General features: G+C 37.2%; 1 protein-coding gene across 18 annotated transcripts in view; it reads right to left on the bottom strand.

Moving 5' to 3' along the window:
* RAPGEF2 (Rap guanine nucleotide exchange factor 2) overlaps positions 1–20915 on the bottom strand; it is a 187492-nt gene that overhangs the window by 10732 nt on the left and 155845 nt on the right. For 9 of the 18 annotated variants that reach the window (XM_048303242.1, XM_048303232.1, XM_048303239.1 and 6 more), the window contains 14 exons: positions 20452–20559; positions 20157–20360; positions 19938–20046; positions 17467–17713; positions 16373–16384; positions 12962–13119; positions 8273–8513; positions 7632–8015; positions 5841–6052; positions 5637–5760; positions 4997–5020; positions 3732–3955; positions 2711–2896; positions 821–973 (listed from right to left, as the gene is read on the bottom strand). In XM_048303242.1, coding sequence (XP_048159199.1) covers positions 821–973; positions 2711–2896; positions 3732–3955; positions 4997–5020; positions 5637–5760; positions 5841–6052; positions 7632–8015; positions 8273–8513; positions 12962–13119; positions 16373–16384; positions 17467–17713; positions 19938–20046; positions 20157–20360; positions 20452–20559 — 2386 coding nt within the window. The remainder of the gene's footprint in view (positions 1–820; positions 974–2710; positions 2897–3731; positions 3956–4996; positions 5021–5636; positions 5761–5840; positions 6053–7631; positions 8016–8272; positions 8514–12961; positions 13120–16372; positions 16385–17466; positions 17714–19937; positions 20047–20156; positions 20361–20451; positions 20560–20915) is intronic. The other 9 variants (XM_048303243.1, XM_048303244.1, XM_048303233.1 and 6 more) reach the window with 3 other exon arrangements.

The following is a 20915-nucleotide window of genomic DNA, read 5'->3' as shown; positions in this document are numbered from 1 at the left end:
TGCTATTCTGAAAAGATAGTAACTTACAAGTCACATGCAATACATCTAGGCTATCATACTTCCAAAGTGTCTTTTGTGTTGTTTAAACTACAGGACAATGCCTCCATACTCTGTTTTGTCAATTCATAGCCAGAACTACCATGAAAACAAACAAACAAACAAGTTTTTAAAAAATTCCTTTAAAGTCCTAATTTCATTTTAAAAAATAACTCTATGAAATCACTTATAAAGATCTTGGTCAAGAAAGCTCCAATGTATAATACCATTCCTCAAAAATTCATACACATGGTTTAAATAATCAGGCTCCTACTAAAATATTCTGTAGTATGAAACATAAATTACAATATTAAATATTCTGATTTGAATTCCAAATATCTTAAGCCTTTCTGTCATACATAGGTCACATCCCATTCAGATGCATGACACAGCAAATAATTCCTCTGATAGACCAGTGTGGTCAATGCTGTACAAAGATTTTAAGATTCAACCTGCACATCCTCTCACTGAAGGCAGGAAACACTGATCATAGGAATATATTTTGTCAGAAGCAGCTGCAGTGAGAGTGACCTACTGCATCAAACCCTGTATCATACCAGGCAATCTTTTCTGGATTTTGATAACCAGAGGCCTTTCAAGTCCCCTTGAAATCAGGTTCACAGCTACCTTTCATGTATCCCACTCTGCACTACATTTCCTGCCCTCTTGCTGACCACATGTGACAAAAATAGGAGCAGCAGTACTGCGTCCAAATTCTCTCTCAGAAGCTTCCGAAGTCCACAAGCTCCAAGAAACAGGATGAGAAATATCGAACATCTACTACCTTTCCTTGGAGAGCTCTGTGGTGAAGTAGGAGGAGAAGACAGCTGCGAAGATGCACTTGAGACAGTGTCTTCAGATGCTTTCTTGTGACGATCCAAACTTCCTTCTTCTGATAATGAAAGGATTTTCTTTAAAGCTTGTGGGGAGTTAATGCCTTTAAGTAAGAATTAAAGTAGGCAGATGTAAAGTCCAGTATAAATACATCCTTATGTTTCACAATGCATTTATAAAGCAGACACCCCACATGAAGAAAAAGCTACATTTTTTTCCGGTATATTCCTGAGTTCCTGACACCAGCTTAAATGAAGCAAAATGTTTAAACCTATTCCTGTTTAAAATACAGTGCTTTATTTCTGCATATTAGTGCAGATGGTCTTTCATTCTGGCCACTTAAGATAAATACTTTGCCACAGAAAACACAATGAAGACTTGATGTTGCAGAATACTGCTTATACAATATACAATTGAGGATATGCATAGGAATGGTTACTGAGAAACTTGAACTAAAATTAGCTAAAATACAGACACACACCCTCTCACTGGTTAGTGAAGATTTATATAGTAAGAATTCAAACTGCTCTCCTGTTTCTTTTCTATTCAGAGTAGCTTAGAAGGTCAAAGAAAGCTGGAAAGAAAATTAATAAGGATTAGGCTCACGAAACAAGGCCATCCTGCAGCTGCCTTTCTCTCTTTCATTTTTGAGAACTATCTCTGCACCAGCTTATTTTGGGAAACCAAAGAGTAAAAACATCCTGAAGATGATGCATGATGTAAAGATCTAGGGCATCAAGAATTGCTTTTCCCAGGCCACATTCATCCATCTTTCTCTTCCCCTCCCCTCAAAAATCCACTCTGGGACAGCCTTATAAGTGAAGACAGAGTTTCTCTGACAGTTTTGCCAATGTTTGTGGTAGAGGTTATTTCCAAGCATTTGTGGACTTCATCTTTGATCTGTTGGATCACAATCCTGCTATCAATAATTTACAGCTGCCTGATCAGCATAACCTAGTCAGTTTTCAGAAACTTTGCCACTATGAGCAAAACATGCAGTCTACGGAACTTCAAAGTCCTTTTAAGATTAAAATTTAATGGTAAAATCAACAAGATCTAGATGAATATTGAGTTGTTTCTTGCTCATTTTGCTGCTTCTAATGCTTTGTTGCAGTCTTAGCAGTGCACGAGGAAAACCAATATGAGTGAAATCAGAATTAAGCTCTTGCACAATCATGAAAAAGGAAGGGCCAGTTATGCTACATATCCTTACTAGGGATATTACCAAACTTGTGATTTAAGGGGTTTGTTAACAATGCATACACATTTTGTACACGTGTTGGGACAGATTTGGAAATCAGGGTAGAAAAAATTCCTATAGTCTGGTACCTTTCTGTGGAATATGGAGGCAGCAACATCTGAGTAACAACCATAAAAAAGCAGAAGGGAGTAGAATCCAAAGGGACAACTGTCAACATGAAAGTTCAGACCCACATTTCTAACAGGACTGCCAACTTGAGCAGGCCTGAATTTCACCTTAAAAATTCAACTTGTGAAGAGACACCAAAACTTCTGAGGCATCTCAAGAACTCCATGTCCCTAATTCCTCTAGAAAAGTTAAGGCAAGATCCAAGTCAAACAGTGAGAAACATTTATTCCTTCCAGCTGCTACTAACAGGTAAATACTTATACTGATTAAATTGACAGGATGCTTTCCCTAAATTTCCTTCTTTCCATTTCTAGAGAAGGGAACTATGCCTAGACACTGCACGAACAGGCACAACCTGCATATCATACTACCAGAAATAGAAGTGTGAACTTTATCTGATTAAAAATGTCTTCCTGACATAGGCAAACAAACTTCAGAATATTAAACCAAATTCTTCCCTGTTCCACCTACCAAATGGTGGGAGGTCTTTGACTGGCACTTTCTTGCGAGAGGGATAAAGAGACACGGCCGGGACCTGCAATGCTTGGTTTACTTTATGCTGTTGTTGCTGCTGCACTTTCTGCTGGATGCCTGCCCGGGGAGCCACTGGTGACGTTTCAGACTTCCCAGATCGCTTGTCTCCTGTGTTCTTCGGCACTTTGAAAGAAAAGGGACAAAACAATGAATGACTACTAGCTAAAAACACGATGGTGTTTCAGTCTGAGCAGCGCAAAACCCTCTGATTAACAACTAAAAGGTGCTCAAATACTCAAATACACTTAATGCAGCACGGTATCTTTGGACAGAAAAGATGAAGATGAAAAGACGGGGAGATTTAACTCCATTTAAAAGATGTACATTACCAATGATTGTTTCCCTTCTCAAAATAAAGCTCTGATAAACAACCACTGTTACCAAAAGCATGACCAGAAGTTATACTGGGGTATCATAAGGACTACAAGTGATTCAGAACAGACACATAATTACTAGTTTTCGCTACCCTGCAGAAAGGGAAGGGCACAGGATACAGCATTTCCTAAAATCAAAACAAAATGGATATCCAGAATAAGGTCCCACTCTGCTGCCGAAGGTACAGCCCTCTAGGCATCTCTGGAACACCTGGACATAAGAAAATCCCCTGCTCCCTCAGAACAACCATATCGCTATTCACACTAATCACCTCAGTACATCAGAAATATAGAAAAATTTCTGACTCCTCCATACCTTTTGTACAGACAAATCTAAAAAAGCCATTGTACACTTCCAGTGGGACATCATCTTAAAGCCTTATCACCTGTATAAATACTGTGTCTCTATCCTGTTAATCCACAAGATTATTTCCTTAGGAATCATAGACGTTTAGTACTTGAAAATGACTAGACAAATAATTTTCTACTTCATTGTCTAGTTACTGTTCCCAATTGCTTCATTGGACTAGAAACAGTTATATTGAAGAGTTTTCTTGAAATCCACAACAAATGACAATGCTCACATGTGTTGGTGGCTGGCTCACACTGCAGAGAGAGTGTCTGGAGGCTCTCTTCATCCATTTCCAGATCCAAGTTTGAGAGATACTGCTTTACTTTCCGTGCCATCTGAGCATCTTCATAGAGCTTTTTAGCGTTAAGAAAGGAGCTGCGACGGACCCGCTTTTTATGCCCCCCTGTTTGTGCAACATCCAGCACAGCTGCATTGGTACTGCCCTGGCTGAGAGACCTGGAGTGAAGGGGACAGGAGGGGGACGAAAGAGAGCAAAGGTATGACTTAGTCCAACATGGTATCACCTGATAAATGTGAAACATGCAAAAGATTGCATGAATGTCAGTCTACAGTCAAAGCTTACATGCCTCATTCCAGTCAGTCAAACAGCTATAAAAGACAGAAAGATGAGGGCCAGGAAATCTTTTAACTTGGTTACAGGCACTATTTTAATGGCACAGATATTTTAACCTATTCTGCTCCAACAAGGCAGTAACACTTCACACATCTAGAAAAGCATTCAAGGTAGCTCTCTCACATAAGCCATCTACTGAGAGGACTGGAGCAATAGGAAAAGCTCATGCAGTAAGGCAGTGCTGACAGAAGACTATAGCTGAGGTTCAAATTCAAATACATATAAAGGAGGCATTTTGAAAGCCTTCTATGTTTTAAATCAGACTGTATACAAAATGGAGAGCTCAGTTTCACAGAATAGAACTTCTTTGTAACTTGCAAGACTGAAGACACTTTTGTTAAATAAAATGATCAGCTAGTTCATGATGAAATAAATGTCATGCACATTTCAATGTATGTATACCTATATGAAAGCTATGCATTGGTCCTGAATTGTTAAGGTAAAAATGATGGCTAATTGTAATATGAAAGTAAGTTAGTCAAGCAGATACTGTAAGTTTTAACTTTTGTATTTGATTGTGATAATTGCTTAATAGGTATAAGGGAATTAACAGCTATTTTCAGCTGTTGCAACCTTGTCATTTTGTAATTTCTCTTGGACTGAAAGTCACTTCCTTTAGCAACTTAATTTGGAGGTGGGGGAGAACACCCCACTTCTACCTACGACCACTTAAAAATAATTTACAGGTTCTGTGTTTTAATCTCAAATCAAAAGCACTCCTAGATTAAAATGTATTGTCAGTAAAAAAGGGTTAACAAAAGAAAAAATGTCAAAGCACCAGAAAATTAAAGGTAGCAAGTAGGAAACAATGCAAATGGTAAAGGAAGAATGAATGTCTGTGTGTGTTGTCTCCAACCACTTACCCCAAACTCCTCCATTTCTTCTTCCTGCAAGTGAGAGCCAGGAAGAATAAAGCATGGGTTTAAGAAGAGACAGAGAAAGATCACAAGCTCAGAAAGAAAAAGACCAGACCTCAGGACAAGCAGTTCTGGAAGCCCACAGACATTAAAAAGAACCTTGTCTCAGGCATACAACCAGATATTACAAACTCTTCTAGCTCAAATTAAGAAAAAGAGTATGCAATAAGCTTGTCAAATATGAAGCCGAAGAGCATTCACTCCACGTTTGCTAATACGAGTAGCTGACACTGCTTCAGATACATTACCACTTCTACTAAACCAAAATTATAAGGCTGGTACCCATCAATGTTCCAATAGAGTAATAGGTATGTTTACAAGACAGTTTCTCTCCCTCCCTCCCACTGATAGAATCTCATTTTTATGAAGTAACCATCAACTATGGAATAGTAAGAAACATTTTAGAATATATCAGTAACCACAAACTGTAATTTTTTCTCCAGTTTTGGACCACCACATCATGCTGGTAAATTGCTAACACAAAAAATCCATACTTCTCCAATAGAAGGGGCACATAAAAGCCCCTCTTGCTGACACCTAGCCTTCTCCCAGCTGGGGTAAGCTCTGCTTGGTACAACACACTTACCTTGTTCTAAACATTAGAGCAGGATCCATGTTCACAGACGCCATGCGACCCACATGGCGTATCTCCTTCGCAATCATCCGCAGCTTCTCAAAATTCACCAGACCCTCCACTTTAGAATCATTTCCTACAACCAACAGCATCAGTGATTAGGCAGGAAAGTTACTTTTCCTTAGCTAGTAAAAGATGATGTACTTCTGTTTTTACCTTCATGAAGGAATGTAAGGTCTTTTTTGATGACAGGAAACAGGGGGATAATAGGGGGCTGTAGGTTTTGGCTGTTAAGGACATTACGGTATTTCGCCATATTCCTAGATGGATCAAACAAGTCCTGCAGATCTTGAAACAGTTTTTCATACTTGCTTGGAAGTTTTTCCCAAGTAGTTCGGAGCCTTGCAACTGGTGCCAAATTCAGGCCGCTTGAAACAAAAAAAAGTGCAAAAAAAGTTGAAGAACAAGAGAAAGAAAACAAAAATCCTAGAATAGACCATGTTAAATTTTGTATGGTAGAAATACCATGTAGACAGAATATCTTGACACAACAGTGTCAATAAAGTAACAGAAATTAAAAAACTTCTTTTTGCCAGTATGTATTACAGAATAGTTAAGATCATTTTTATGAAAGCTATAAAAACTGGAGATACCTACACGATGTAACCGTAAACAGATAAAAGTTACACTTGGATGAGTAATTAAACCTTACAGAGAGTATGTATTTGTTACTTTAGAACCACGTCTGAGTTTGATAAGAGTATCATAATCTAACTACCTCAGGATCACCACTTACACTTCCAGATTAACAAACTGGTGGAAAAACCATCTTCCACCTACATGAGGATGGTTCAGGGGGTTACAGCACATTGACCCACCTTCTTTCTGCAATAATCCGTCTGACTTTGCTCTTTCTAGATGAAATTCTGTAACATTCTCTACACCCGAGGTTAGTCTCAAGCTTGTAGCTGGTACAAACCCCGTTTTTTCCCTGTAATGACATTGCCTGTCTTGCTGTTAATTTCTACCTGTGGGAAACTGCTACCTAGAATCTTTCCTTCACTCAAGTTTTTCCTAGCAGACAGGCTGCTTTTAGTTCTCATTGAGACTGGTTGAAATAGTTGAACAAAATCTCAATATTTTGATGTCTGAGAGATACTGACTGATCATCAGCATGGATCCTTGACTTTGGAACTTGCCCCATTTGCTGAAGAGTATTCAAACCTACTCGTCTTCAGGAAAAGTGTCACATTCAATCTGTTGACTGAATGTCAAGACAGTGATGACAAGAGCTTGTGTCAAAGACAGTGATAACATTGTCAGTTTAATGCAAGTTACTCAAGCTTTTTCATAATAGACAGTATAGGGGGATTGTTTGTTTTTGTTTGGGTTTTAAAAAATGTGTATAAATACAGAAATTAGAGTTTTCTCTCTTTCTTCTCATTCCAAAACTAAGAATAATCTTCTGAGATTTCCAGTACATTTTAAAATTCTTAGTAAAAGATCTTTATTTACAGACTATTATGGTATCACAGTCTGTTATTGAATATTATCAGAGTTCCATGCAAGAAACTGCTGATACAAAAAAAACCAAAGGCAACATATCATGGCAGAATGAATTCAAGACACTGGGCAGTATGTATAAAAATAATCTGCTTTGGGGGAATTAACCCATTCATTTGCTACAATTGTGTGGTTTTCCTGTATATACCTGCTGGTTTTTTTGGCCTCTGTCTTTAAATAACTGCAGTAGTTTCTCTAGTGCCATGTTCACCTTGCCACACTATCTTGAGCAGTAAGTACATAACAGAAGCATTCCAAATAATATTTCACCAAACATTTCAGATTATAGAAAACTTCAGAATACAGAAAATGCCCTCCTTAGCAGATTGCTAAGTGTTGACGTTAGCAGTATTAACTGGTTTGCTCTATTAATTACATTTTTTTAGACTAACATAAGTAAGACTTTGCTTTTTATTTAGAAATAAAATTATTAGTGGGCAATACCTAATAATGGCAAACATCGAGTTGAAGTTCTTGCATTCTCTGCAGTGTAGTGCTATCTTAATGAAATGCTTAATGATCTTCATCCTTTTCAGCTGGTTGGTTTCTCTTAGAATCTCAGAAGCCACCCAGAATGTTTCTTGATTTATCACTTCTTCAAACCTCTTTAGATTAGTGCAGCCTGTTTTTGACTTGAGTTTAAACAAGTCATCTATGTATTCTGTGGGTTCGATATTACGGAACAGCTCAAAGTTTCTCATGGAGAGTTGGGTAGCCACCTCAACAGTACTGAGCTGTAGGAGGGAAATTTGGCTTTCCCTTAGTAATTCTTGAGCATCTTCATCTGAACAAAGAGTTTCTGTTTCCATGTTGTTCTTCAGGTAATACCTGTAAAAAAAAAAAAAAAAAAATTCAAGAAAAGACACTAGATACAATACACCTGATTAGTGCTGAAAGTTACAGCAATGATCCAGTTGGAATCTGAGAACAAAATGAACTTCACCAGGCCTTTGTATTAATGAGAAGTTGCATAAGCAGCAGTGTGTTGCAAAGAAACAGAACATAAATAATGAAGTAACACTCCTTTAACAAGATTTTGACTTAATAAAGTGGCACGAGCAGCTTTAGCTCAGTCTCCATCTTACCTGCCACTCAGCTGTATCCTGTCAGCAAGCTTGGATAGCTGGTCAGGAAGCCTCCTTTGCTTGATGACACCCTCAGGTGTGACAGAGACTTCGCATAGTGAATATGCATCAGGGGTTGCAGTGAGAGCAAATTCCCTGATGGCCTGGATGACCACTTCCTTTGCTGTTGTGTCCTTACTGATCATGATGTAGCGGCTCTGCTGGTCTGCCTTGAAAACCCGCAGAACTTGGTCTGGTAAGTCTGGAAAAAAATAACATGCAAATTATGCACTTTAGTAAGCAAAGAAAAATAAAAACTTAATGGTGTAAGAACAAGCAAGTCACACTGAGTTTAATTATTAGTGTTATCAGTTTTTACTTCAGTAAAAGCTAGTTCTATTAACATCCAAGAAAAGAAGTTAGTTAGGCTAGAGATGGAGCAAGCCACAAAAATATGTTAACATTTTCAAAGTTTGGACAAACTAATGAGCAATCTGATTTTCACAGTTGTTGAGTCCTGAAAAATTCTGTTTAAGTCTGAGAAAAATCCAGGACACTAAACGATACTATCCTATACAATGACACGTAAGAAGTTTAAGCAAATAGGTGATAAGAGTGTCAAGCTCCTTAAGGGTATTTCGAAGAAAATAGATTCATTTACTTAACTCTGACACTCAACCAACTTCCCCCACACAAAGGGAAGGCACATAATGTAAGTGGCTAGGAAGATGCCTGTGTAATAGCCAGCGTGCGTGTGTACACAACTGAAGTGCAGTAGTATTCATGCATCCAGGTATTCAATTATCACAAATACTCGGTCATCGGTACATTTAGATCATAGTAATAAATCACTCAGTAACAGAATGGAAACTTTGCTCTTTATTTCTCTGTGCCAGTATTTTAGTAATTAAGAACTAAAGCAGCAGGGTGAAAAAAACCTTCACAAATATTCAAGTTCTAAACATATTCCTGTTTCAAGTGACTGATGACATGAAACTTACAGTGAACTGTTTTTTAGGAATTCTGGAAAACTACCAGACTAACACTCACTTTGATGTTTCCCTAAGCTATATGGAGATCCCAAATCCACACATATTTTCTTATTTCCACGCATATATTGAAATCCAGACCCACTGATCAACTGAATTTTGGTTGTTATCACTGTATTATTAGAAAAAAACCCAAAAAAGATAAATGAAATTATACAGCTATCCACCACCGGGTTTTTTAACATTGGGTATTTTTAACTGACAAATATTTCAATTAATTTAATTTCTTCCGTCTGTTACAAATAAGTTTTTCTAGTTTTATGAGTCATGACATCTAGCAATTTTTCTTTGTTTTTTTCTTAAAAATAATTAATTTTTTAAATCAAAGAGGTCATACAAGCAATAAAATATATAATAATAGAAAGCCTTCTAAATGAAGGCTTCTGAAATTGCTATCATAAAAAAAATACTAAAAAAACAGCTGCCAAATGAAAACATTCACTTTGATACAACTACAGGTTTTTTGACAAGACCTGAATGTGCATAACATGTATTCCATTTACTACAGAAAGATCTATTCAGCAGCAAAAATCTTGTAACAAAAGAACAAAACTTAACACCTCCCCACTGCTCGTGCATGTTTCCAAAATAACAATTTGGAAAGCATCAAGATAAATCTCTCTCATATGAGTGCATTTACATGCCACAAAGGCTTTTAAGGCTTAAATATATTATTTTACAAATTTCATGCAACTAAACCTGTAAATTTAAGCTCACAGTAGTTTTTCTGCAGCTTGAGAAGCACTAATACCAAAACACACTAGAACTGTGTGATTACATCATCAGTTATACATAAAGGATATCACTACAGGCCAGTTTTTAGCCCTTCCTAAGCATTTGAGTCAAATGTAGAAATACTTTAAAACAAGCAAGACAATTTTGCCTTTTATCACTAACTCTACACTGACCCATCTTCCTTCAGTAATTAGTTGAAGAGGGATACAGAGCAGAATATTTTCTGAAATATTTTCTACATTTTTTGACATCTGGAGGAAGGCAGATGCCAAAGACACAGCCTTTCAGAGATGTTATTAAAAACCACACCCTTCTCTAGATCTTGCTGCCTCTTGCTGTTACAGAAATACCTGCCACTCAAAGAAATGCTATGAAGTTGGGAAGCTCCTGTAAACAATACCCAGGTGAAAAATTATTTAATTGTTCCGAGAAATAAAGCATTTTGTGCAACAAGAAAATAACCTGCTCTGCTGGATCAATGAAATCAATATGAGGAAATGCAGAGGGCAGCAAATAGAGGAGTCCCATCTTTGCACTGCATTTTACCACCCAGTTCCTCACGATGCCTACCTATCAGAGCTGGGAGCAAAAGCTCAACACAGAATACAGAGACGTCTGCCAGCAAGTGAAATGATTACGGCTATAGCAATGGTAGCAAGTAATTCAGCCCAATAATTTTTAAATAAAACACTTGAAGAGAATCGTAATCACCCCCCTTCACTGCTTTTCAAAAAAGGAAACTGGAGTGGCAGGCTGAAGAATGCAATGCTGTATGATAGGAATCTATTCCCTTAGAAAGATTGTGAGGGGAAAAAAAAATACCAGTGACTGGCAGTTCATCATTACTCTATTATTTTGACTTCAAATCAAATAGCAAAGGCAGCACAAGAAAAGAGAAATCAAAGTGCTATTGAACATTTAAAAATAAACCTTTAAAAGTATATTTGAGACAGCCTGAACCAATCAGAAGAGAAACTAAAATGACTCCTTGCAGATTTCAAGCTGTTCACACTTTCTCCTCAAAGACTACTCTTCTAAAAGGAGCAAGTTGTTTTATTTTCTATCCTGAGGGATATTTCTCCAAGCCTCAAAGGACAGCTGCTCTACCACTTTCTCTTCCTCCTCCAGTGCATTCAATTTCTTGCAATCTGCCTCCATTTCCATCTTTAATTTAGACCAAGATAGTAAAAGGAATTAAAATTGCAGGCTTTAATTTTTTCCAAGTCTTGAAATATATAGAGGTATAATTCAACTCTTCTATCTACAATGCAACCATCTCTAAAGCCCTTAAGGTATATGTTTTTCATTTCAGACTCCCTTTTCCTTCCTTTCCACACAGGAAAAAAAATTTTGCCTGAGAATTACTTTAAAAATATTCAGTGTGTGGATATTCAGGCAAATTCAAGCAAAGAAAAAAAAATTTTTTTTTTCAAATGAGGAAGAAATGCATTTTCTACAAAGACATAGAAAAACTATTAAAACATTGGGGCAATGGCATTATGTCATATTGATCTCCTTTCCTCAATGCAAAATGCAAACAGTTGAACCTTACTCATTTATTAAGCTTCTCTGAACTCCATCTGTGACTGAAAGGTCTTTAGGCCTGCCATGGCTTTGCTTGTCATGGAAGTTTGTTTGAGCTGTGTGAGTCAGCAATGCCCACAGCCCTGGAAGCTGGCCAGCTGCTGCACTTGGCATTAGGGGCACACTGATTACCTAGAACTGTCTGGCCTGGGTAAGTGGCAAGCTAGAGAATCGAACTGTCACCCATTTATAGAAAGAGTCCTGATGAAAAGCTAGAAGAGTATCTTCAAGGTGTTGGACACTAGTCATTAGATAAAATACAAAAAAATATCAATCTTCCAAGTCTCTGAGGATCAAGCTTAGACACTGGGGCAAAAACCACAAACTAACCTCTTGCAGACTCCTCTAGCTCTAAAAAACCTAAGATGAAGTAAGTAATGCTCAATATAAGTTTCAAGCACAATGGTTACACCAACTTGGCCAGTGTGCAGGCTGATACTTAAGCACCGTCCATTCAGGTAATGTTTGAAATCCCTCAGACTTAGGAGGGCACTGAATTTTCAGTTCTACTTTTGAGAAATTCTCTGAAGATTAGGCTAAAATAACCAATTCTCTGCAGAGCTACCATCACCATATCCTCCTCCAGCAGCTATATTTTAATAGCAAAGATTGGGATACTTAACTCAGGAAAGGTTTCCCACTAAGAACCTTCCTGGAGCCAGATAAGAGCCCAAATCCCAACCCTACCAGGAGCTCCAGCTAAACCCTTCTTATAAGATAAGGCTCTCAAGTTTCTCATACTCTCCTCCTATTTCTCCCTCACTCACCCCTGTGCTTTGATCCTCTCTAAATGTGTTCGTTTTTTATCTATTTCAGAAAGGGATTTTATATTCAAAGAATTTGGCATACAGCTGTAGGGCAGGGTGACTAACAAGACACTCTGAAACTCTGTCCCTTACAAATGTAGTACAAATTATGTAAGTCTGTTCAGAAAAAGACAGAAATACATGTCTTGTGTCCCAGTCCAACGTCCTTTCCCTTTACTATAAGCTAATGATCTGCTATGCCATTTGAAAATATTGCAGTCATGTAAACAATGATCAATCGAGGCAAATTATAAAATATCAAGCAAAACAGGTTTTTACTGACCAAGAATATTCAATCAGTAAGAAGCACTCTGTACACAGCATACTTAAAAATCAGACATCTATTATATGTGGGTAAAGTATATTGTAGCAAATGTCATAAATCCTAATGCATGAATACATGGCTAATTTGTGTGTGACAGCAAACAGTTAATAAAAACTCACATGCCTGTTCAGACTCTACAAATCCACACAAAAACCCTGAACTATGAAAGGAAATAAAAAGGTCAAGAACAACAACAAAAAAGGATCCTTACCTGGAGTAGTATTAAAGTCTAAGATGCGGTGATGAGACTGCAGTAGATCGGGATTACTGGATGACAGGGTTCCACTGACAGGTAAAGCAGGAGGAATGTGCTTTGTTTGCCTCAGTCCCACAATGCTGTCATCCTGAGACTGGCCAATTCCAATGTCACTGCATCCAGAAAGAAATAAAATCAGGACTTGCAGACATTCAGAGCTTGGCTATACTAGAGGGATTCAGGGATGTCTCTATTACTACATTTTCGTACTTTGAATTGTTAATACAGCAACTGCTATTTAGAAGTCAAAGTTCTCCAGACAATAGGACTTGCTTTGTCAACAGTCCACTCAATAGAGTGACTCAGTTTGCCTGCTCACAGTGCCAGAAGATCCTCACCATGAAGCTCTGAAGAGCTGCTAGGCTCCTTATTTTTTAATGATTTTGGCCAAGATGTTTGTTCAAAAGGTGGTACACACCTCATCATTACTGCACCACCCCATCACCTAAACTTCGAGTAGTACTGCTGCCCCTTAAGTGCTGTTTTCAGGCCTAAACTTCATAGATTTTCTACCCCATCACAGACAGGATCTGCAACCTGTGATATATTGTAGCTATACTGTATAAGATCTTTCAACAGACAGATAAGACAGGATCATTTCTGATCATTTGGTTTTCCCCCCCTGTATCACTTCTCTGAGTTTCTCTTCATTCAGTGTGACTGAAGCGATGCCAGGTAAGGCTAAGCTAAACGCTTGGGTGCTATCAGTATCCTCTCCAAAGTACCTGACAGCTGTAAATAAAGTGTTCTGTGATAAAGGTGAAGGGTTTTGTCCATTAAATTGTATAAGGCAGAGTCCCAAAGTAGGTCAGTAGTGCTAGATGGATCAGAGACAGAGCTATCATCATATTATAGCAGGCACTGATTTGCTTATTGCTTTTGAGTTCAAAATAAAGTGAAGCAGTGCAACTGCTACAGGATGTAGAGCTGGAGACAGCCATTGAACTTTTCTCTAAATATACAGATCAAAATCATTAATAAAATACTCAGAGGGCGTAAAATGTTGAATAGTAGTCATTATAGAAAGTGCAAAGCATTAAAAATGTAGCAAGTATAGGCGAGGCCTTTCTAAAAGCCAAGCACATCTAAATCTGTATCTACACATTTAAGTAAAGCATAAACCAGAATTCAGACTTCACTGCAAATGTTACAATTAAGTCTAGTAAATTAAATGATGCAACACAAACGACCACTTGTACCCTAATGTTGGGCACTTAAGCCTTTGTCTAGTGCTCTATCCATCCTCAGAAAACCTAAACAGAAGTAACAAAGGGCTAGATAATTACCCTGATAGCTGTTACAGCACCAATAGCCAGCCATTCGTGCTTACCAATGAATAACTTTACACAGCACACTCTTGTACCACTTCTTTAAGTGCTATGAATTGAACAGTAGCCTGGAAAGCTAGAACGGTATCTGAGCACTTAAGACACATTTTTGATTATATGAACACAACTGCTTTTGAGAGGGCAATGTATGGTACCTCTCTATGTTGTGTTTAGTTTTTCTCATTGTTTTGTTTTTAAAAAACAAGATAACTCTGTATTGCCAAAATACTTTTATGAAGTGTAAACCTCAAGCCATGAGAGTGACAGAAACACTCAAGTCCACTGAAAAAAGTTATTGGATTCTCTCAATCAGAAATTAAGGTGAATCTGAATATTTGTAATTTTGTACTTCCATATCAAGCACAAAATACTGTGACAAGCAGTGATGACCTACTCAGCACACAGCACTTTCAGCTAAGCCAACAAGCAAGTCTCTCACTACAACCAAAAGAATTGCCAGCAATCAATATCACGTCTTTCAAGTAGGAGCCACCACACATTAAAAATAAGAAAGTAAACAAAAAAGCCAGCAGCCCTTGTACCTCAAAATACTTTCAGGCAGTTCTAAACTACCATATACCAGATTACATAAGTGTGCCAACAACAGTATTTTCTCTAAATTCAAATCAAATGAAGACAATGTGATTCATTAATAGTTTTCCTTGCATTATGCATTCCTTTTGCAGTTTGTCAGTTTTATATAATCTTATACCTATCCTGTGCGTCATGACTGAAGCAGCTTCAGTAAAGTGGATCAACTCTGAAAATGTTAGGTTTAAAAGAAAAAAAGTGACTAAAATTGTGCTCAATTTTAAGTATTCATATAAGAAATTGGAAAGCATTTACTTTACACTCCGTTTACCCTACTTAAATTGGAATCTGAGTGAGTTCTAACTTATGCAAACAAGTAATGAACCCTAAATATATCAGATAGAAAGATCAACACCAAAAAAATCCAGGTCCCATGAAGAACTACTGTTAGGTAAAATATTTTATCATGCCAATGAAAGGAGATTGTGGTTTTAAGGAAACAGCATTTCTATTGCTTTCTGTATGTACCTGCCATGCAGGGAGATAGCACATTAACTAAGTTTCCTGCTGAATGACAAACAGGGTAGAAGGGATAGTGAAATGACAGAAGTATCTGAATGCGTCTTCCCTCAGAACACAAAATCCTGAGCATGACACTGCAGGGCTGCAGAGGGGAGAGACAGGGGCTGCTGCTTGGTCTGGGATGCTGTGCTATGGACCAGGCAGAACTTTACAAGAGAGGGAGGTGAGGATGGTGTTTAATCCTTTTTTGGAGCAACTGAGCCTACAGACAACAAAACTACTCTGCATCAGAAAAGTAAACAAAGAGCTCCAGAGGAAGCTGTACCCAGAAGAACCCTTCAAGAGACGTCTAACAGACAGTGAAGAGAAGGAGATTTCCCCAGAGGTGCAGAGGAAATGGTGCTGTTTGCTCAGTTTGGGAATTTATTTGACTTTGGACTAAACAGCAAGACTGAAGGAAGGCATTATCTCCTGCTCAAACTGATTCATCTTTGATACTGATTTAATGTCTCATGAAGCAGACAAGCTCCCTCTAAGAGCGACCTCCTTCGTTTAAAGATTGGTTTTGTCTGAGTACACCCTCGAGGCATTGGAGACTTCTTCAGGCTTCACACTCAAAAAACAGTGGACAGTTTCACCTCTTAAGCCAGCTGAGTCATGAAGTCCTTAAATGCCTACTTTAACTCATGAGTAAATCAGCTTTTTCACCCCTCTTGATTTTTTATATGCAAAAACATGAGACTAGGTAAAGTCCCTTAATATATGTGATGCTAGTAATTATGAGGAAGAATGAGATTGATGCTTCTACACAATAGGGGAAAGAAAAGCACAAACACCAAAGTCTACAGCTACAGATCTCCATGGAGAAACTGCAGACAAAAACAACTGCATGTCAACAGGCTTTGCAGACAAATTGCTATATATAACACATGAAGTACAGCTAGCAAAAAGACAATAAAATAGGTCAAGCTTTTCTGAATCTTACCCAAAGAGGTCCCTGCACAAAAAAAAAGTGTAAAAATGAAAGAAAATAAAGGAAAAAGAGAAAAAACATGAAAATTTTATGCAAATGCTACGAACCACAGTGACCAATGCAGAAAATCAGACCTAACTGCACAGCTCATCAGAGGAACAAATATGCAAGACCAGTGAAATAAAGGAAAACATGCTAAAGACAAACAACAAAAAAAAGAGGATTTACAGATTCTCCTCTACTGAAAGGTATTGCCATCAATTTAAGAAACATCCATTATTTGGATATAATAATTTATATTAATTTAATCTTCCTATTACTAACATTCTATATATAATGTTTCAGAACAATTTTCATTTAGTAGGCAATATCTAACATTAGTTAAGCAAACTTTTTTTAAGTAATATCAAGAAAAAAAACCCCTGCATTTTTAGCACAAGTATCTATCAATTTACATGGAATAGTTTCTTCATTAGTGGGACATAGGAAAGAAAAATGCAAGAGAGAACACTGATCACACAACTACCCTCCACAATGCATTCTCCTCCCGTCGATACCATCTGCGCCTTGGCCAAGAACCAGGCTCCCATAGTATCATATAAAATTCACCCTTCTATTGCTGCCAGCAATTCTCAGAACTCTATTTCTAAAATGTGTTCATAGAAAAAAAGCTATCAGATAGCATATTTTGCTTTCATTAAAAAAAAAAACAACAACAACACAATTCTACCAAAGAACCCAAGTTAAAATTTTAACCTCACTCTCCCTTACAGCAGTACACAAAAATTCTTGTAGACCACTGGAATGTGGATACATTGCAATCATTGCTCATACCAACTCTTTGCAAGTAATCTGCTTGCAGAATTATTGGTATTGGTGTCATTTCTTTATCTGTAAGAAAAAAATTACATCCAAACTAATGTCAGGAGCTGCACTGTTAGCAGCCCGTGCTTGTTCAAATATCCAGACCGTTTTTTTCTGGTATTTGTTTCAGATGTAAGTATGATTTGTATTAAAAAATAAAAAAGTATAATCACATACTCTAAGTTCATTAGAAATTCTTATAATTTAATGCAGAGGACATATTTAGGAGGAAATAAACTCACTTGTATGGTTTCTGAGGCAGAATACTGATTCGAGTCTTGTCAAGTATCTTCTTTAACTTATTTCTTCCCCCAACTGTGTTGGCTTTACTTTTCTTATTCACTTTTTCTAATCCTATTACCTGCTCCACATCAACAGCAAGGTCAGGGATGGAGTAACGACTCGCCTTTTTAATATCACCTATTTTAGGCAGGTGGGGAGCACCATTTCTTTTTTCCTCTGACAACCGTGTTAAGAGTTCTTTAAAAACTGCACAAGACAGGAAAAGGGAGGGAAGAAAAAGGACAAAAATGTAAAAGAAAGCTCTGTGCAACAGACCAGTTTAATATTAACCATAAAAAAAAAAAATTAGGATATTCTGTCAATTCCAGTATTAATTTAGGTATTAGACTTTAAGAACATTTTTTCTTTCAAAAATGACATTCTTTTTCTGCAGTACGAATCACAAAACCAGTTAATTGGCCCAGCCTACAACAGAACTACACAAGTGCCCACGTGGTTGCATGGATGGTATCAACAGAAGGAATTTGACTTTTCAGCCTAAGGACAAAAGTTTCTGCAGAATAGCAGCATGTATAAAAAGAGCAAGTTAGACAGACGTGAGATAGAAAAATACAAATGAGAAGGAAGGCTTAAACAGACTGACAGCAAGAAAAGCTCTCTGATGGACAAGAAATTATTAGCAACAGGATCAAAAAAATCAGAGGGGAAACCACAACAAAGTCATAAGGAAAATATAACAAAGCAGAGACTACTGAGACACCTTGGATGTTTGACAGGGCCATTGAATCCATCTGCCAGAAATACCAAAAAGCCACTCATTCTCCCTCAGCTCCCTGGCAAAGAGTAATCTCTGAGGCAGAAATATCTGATAAATTTGTAAATTAGTTCTTCTACTACAACCTTGAGCCTCAAAAAAAGCCGATATACTTAAATAAATCAAACAAAACTGAACAGGAGAGCAAGTCATGTATTCTGAGTGTTAGAGGAACTCTCCATACAAAAACGGAAAAATCCTCTGATGAGTTGATTTGTAATAATAAATGAAAAGTGATAATTAAAACTAAGGAATTGTAGAAAAACATAGGAACAAAGGCAACTAATTAAGGATGTGTATTAGGGGCTATGTTTTACTGTTATTTATTAATTTTTGTCCTTAATGTTCTCTAATATCCAGAGGTACAACAAATTACCAAGAGACTTCAAAAGCTTGAAATAAGACACATGAAAGTGGAGGAGAGTAATTCCAGCCAATAACTGTACTCTGGAATACTACTTGGAGGCTCGAGAGAAAAATTAAATACAGATAAGAAGATGCTGTTGAAAAAAGGAAACTTTCCTTTTTGTATTTGTGGAGAAGGAATGCTGCATGCAATACACAGAAGGTAACTGCTTTGAGACTGTACTGTAATCTGGTTTCAGTATTTGCCCTGGAGCCATAAGATAGATAAAAAAATTAGAAAAACACAACTTCTGAAGAAAGGAAGAAATCAGGTTTAATCTTTAACATAGTAAATCAACACGTGAGATTCAAACACCCAGTGTGAGAAGGATGGTTACAGAACTTACATATAGAGAAACAAGAACATCATGCTAAAGAAGCAGACACAGATATATTAGGAAATGTCTTAATTATTAGAAACAATTGAAATATTAAAATCTTTACCGCAAAGCAAAATAAAATAAAATTTAAAAAAAAAATTTTTAAAAAGTCATTTAAAAAAAAATCTCCAGGAAACAGATTTGACCAATGACTTTTGGAAATAACCTGGGCAAATTAACTCTTCAGTTAGTGCAGTGATGTGCTGCAGTAACATTCTGCCCTACTTACCTGTGATGAAGAACCTGATCCTGAAAGAGACACTCAGGGAGCACATCCCTAAATTGTATAAGTAATCCAAGTATCCAGTGGTAAAAAAATCAGACCAAATCCCCAATCTATTCATTACTTACAATGCTAATTGAGGTCCTGAGCTGCATGGAGACTTTTCCATGCCTACTTTAGTACTTGTTAGAGGGAAAAATGCAGAGAACAGATACAGAGGGTACCAAGAATCTTTTCACCTAGCTGGCAGGAAAGGTTGTAACAGCCTTGAGCCCTCAGAGGGCTGAAAAACTACAAGTAAATTCAGCAGACAGAATAAGACCACTGATCAGCTGAAATGCCTGAAGAGGCTTCTTTCTTGAGAGAGAACTAAATGTATACAAGCATGTTTTTTAAGTTTGAGCTACATGGTCACAGTAGTTGCTCTTAATCCAGAAACATACCCTTGGTGAGAGGGAAGTCACTTCATCTAAGTCCTTTCTCATAAATTTTTCTTTGCAATTATGAACCAAGATATTTTAGGACCTTCAAGTTTCCTTTTTATATTCTCTCCAGTACAAAAGAGTTTCAAACAAAACTATTCTAAGCTTTTAAAAAAGTAATTTAGGTCTCCATTAAAACTAGAAACAACAGGGCAGGCAAACTTACCAAATAAATTGGTTTTCACAGTGATAGACAGATGAGTGTTATTTCTAAGGATTTCCATGGCTTTTGTCAGCTGAATGTTTTCAAAGTTTTGACCATTCACTTCCAATATCTAAAATTCAAACAAGTAACATTATTTTCATGTAGTGAAGAGAAAGGAAACAAAAAAAAAAAGGGGGGGGGGGGGAGGGTAGTGGAGGGACACATTTTAAAACTACATACCTGGTCTCCACGTTTCAAGCCTGCTTCTGTAGCTTTGCTACCAAAATCTACACTGTCAACAAAGATTCCAAATCCCTTTTCTGACCCTCCCAGCAAGATAAAAGGCAAAGGGGCTTCTCGAGATGGCTTTGTTAAGGTTATCAATCTTCGTTTAGCTTTAGCAGCACAAGCAATATTTAACAGCCTCAAATGTCCACCCATTTTCTACAAGAGAAAAGCATAGCAAGTTATATATAACAACAGCCTGGCTATTCCCTGTCATCCCAAATTGTCAGAAAAAAACCCTCACTCTTACCTCCCTCTCCAAATTGTTCTCAAATTCTTCCAGGAATCGAGTCATAGCAGGATCTCCTTCAAAATCATTGAAGTGATTGTTCACCCACAACAATACTACCCGTGTAACCTGAAAATTAATCAATATTATAAATATTTTGCTGGAATACTCAGAACAACACTTTTGCCAAGTCTTTTAAAAATACTGTTCCTTAAAGGCCCTGTAAATTTCCACTGGAATCTTAAATAATATATCTACAAACATCCAAATAAAACTTCATTAATATGCAATTTATCAGGAGTATAGGAAAAAAAAAAGTATTAAAATTGTTTTCACTTGTATAAGCAATTGTATGCTGTAATTCATAATGAACACTATGAGTCAGAAAACACTGGCTGCATGAATTTGATTAAGTAGGGAATAGTGCACACACATAGAAGGCAACAAGGTGGATCCATTTGTGACTTATAACAATTTCCTGTTCA

Source organism: Corvus hawaiiensis, chromosome 5, assembly GCF_020740725.1.
Source record: "Corvus hawaiiensis isolate bCorHaw1 chromosome 5, bCorHaw1.pri.cur, whole genome shotgun sequence".
Classification (NCBI taxonomy): Eukaryota; Metazoa; Chordata; class Aves; order Passeriformes; family Corvidae; genus Corvus; species Corvus hawaiiensis.
The sequence above is the reverse complement of the archived record's forward strand: the minus strand, read 5'-3'. Positions and strand labels throughout refer to the sequence as shown.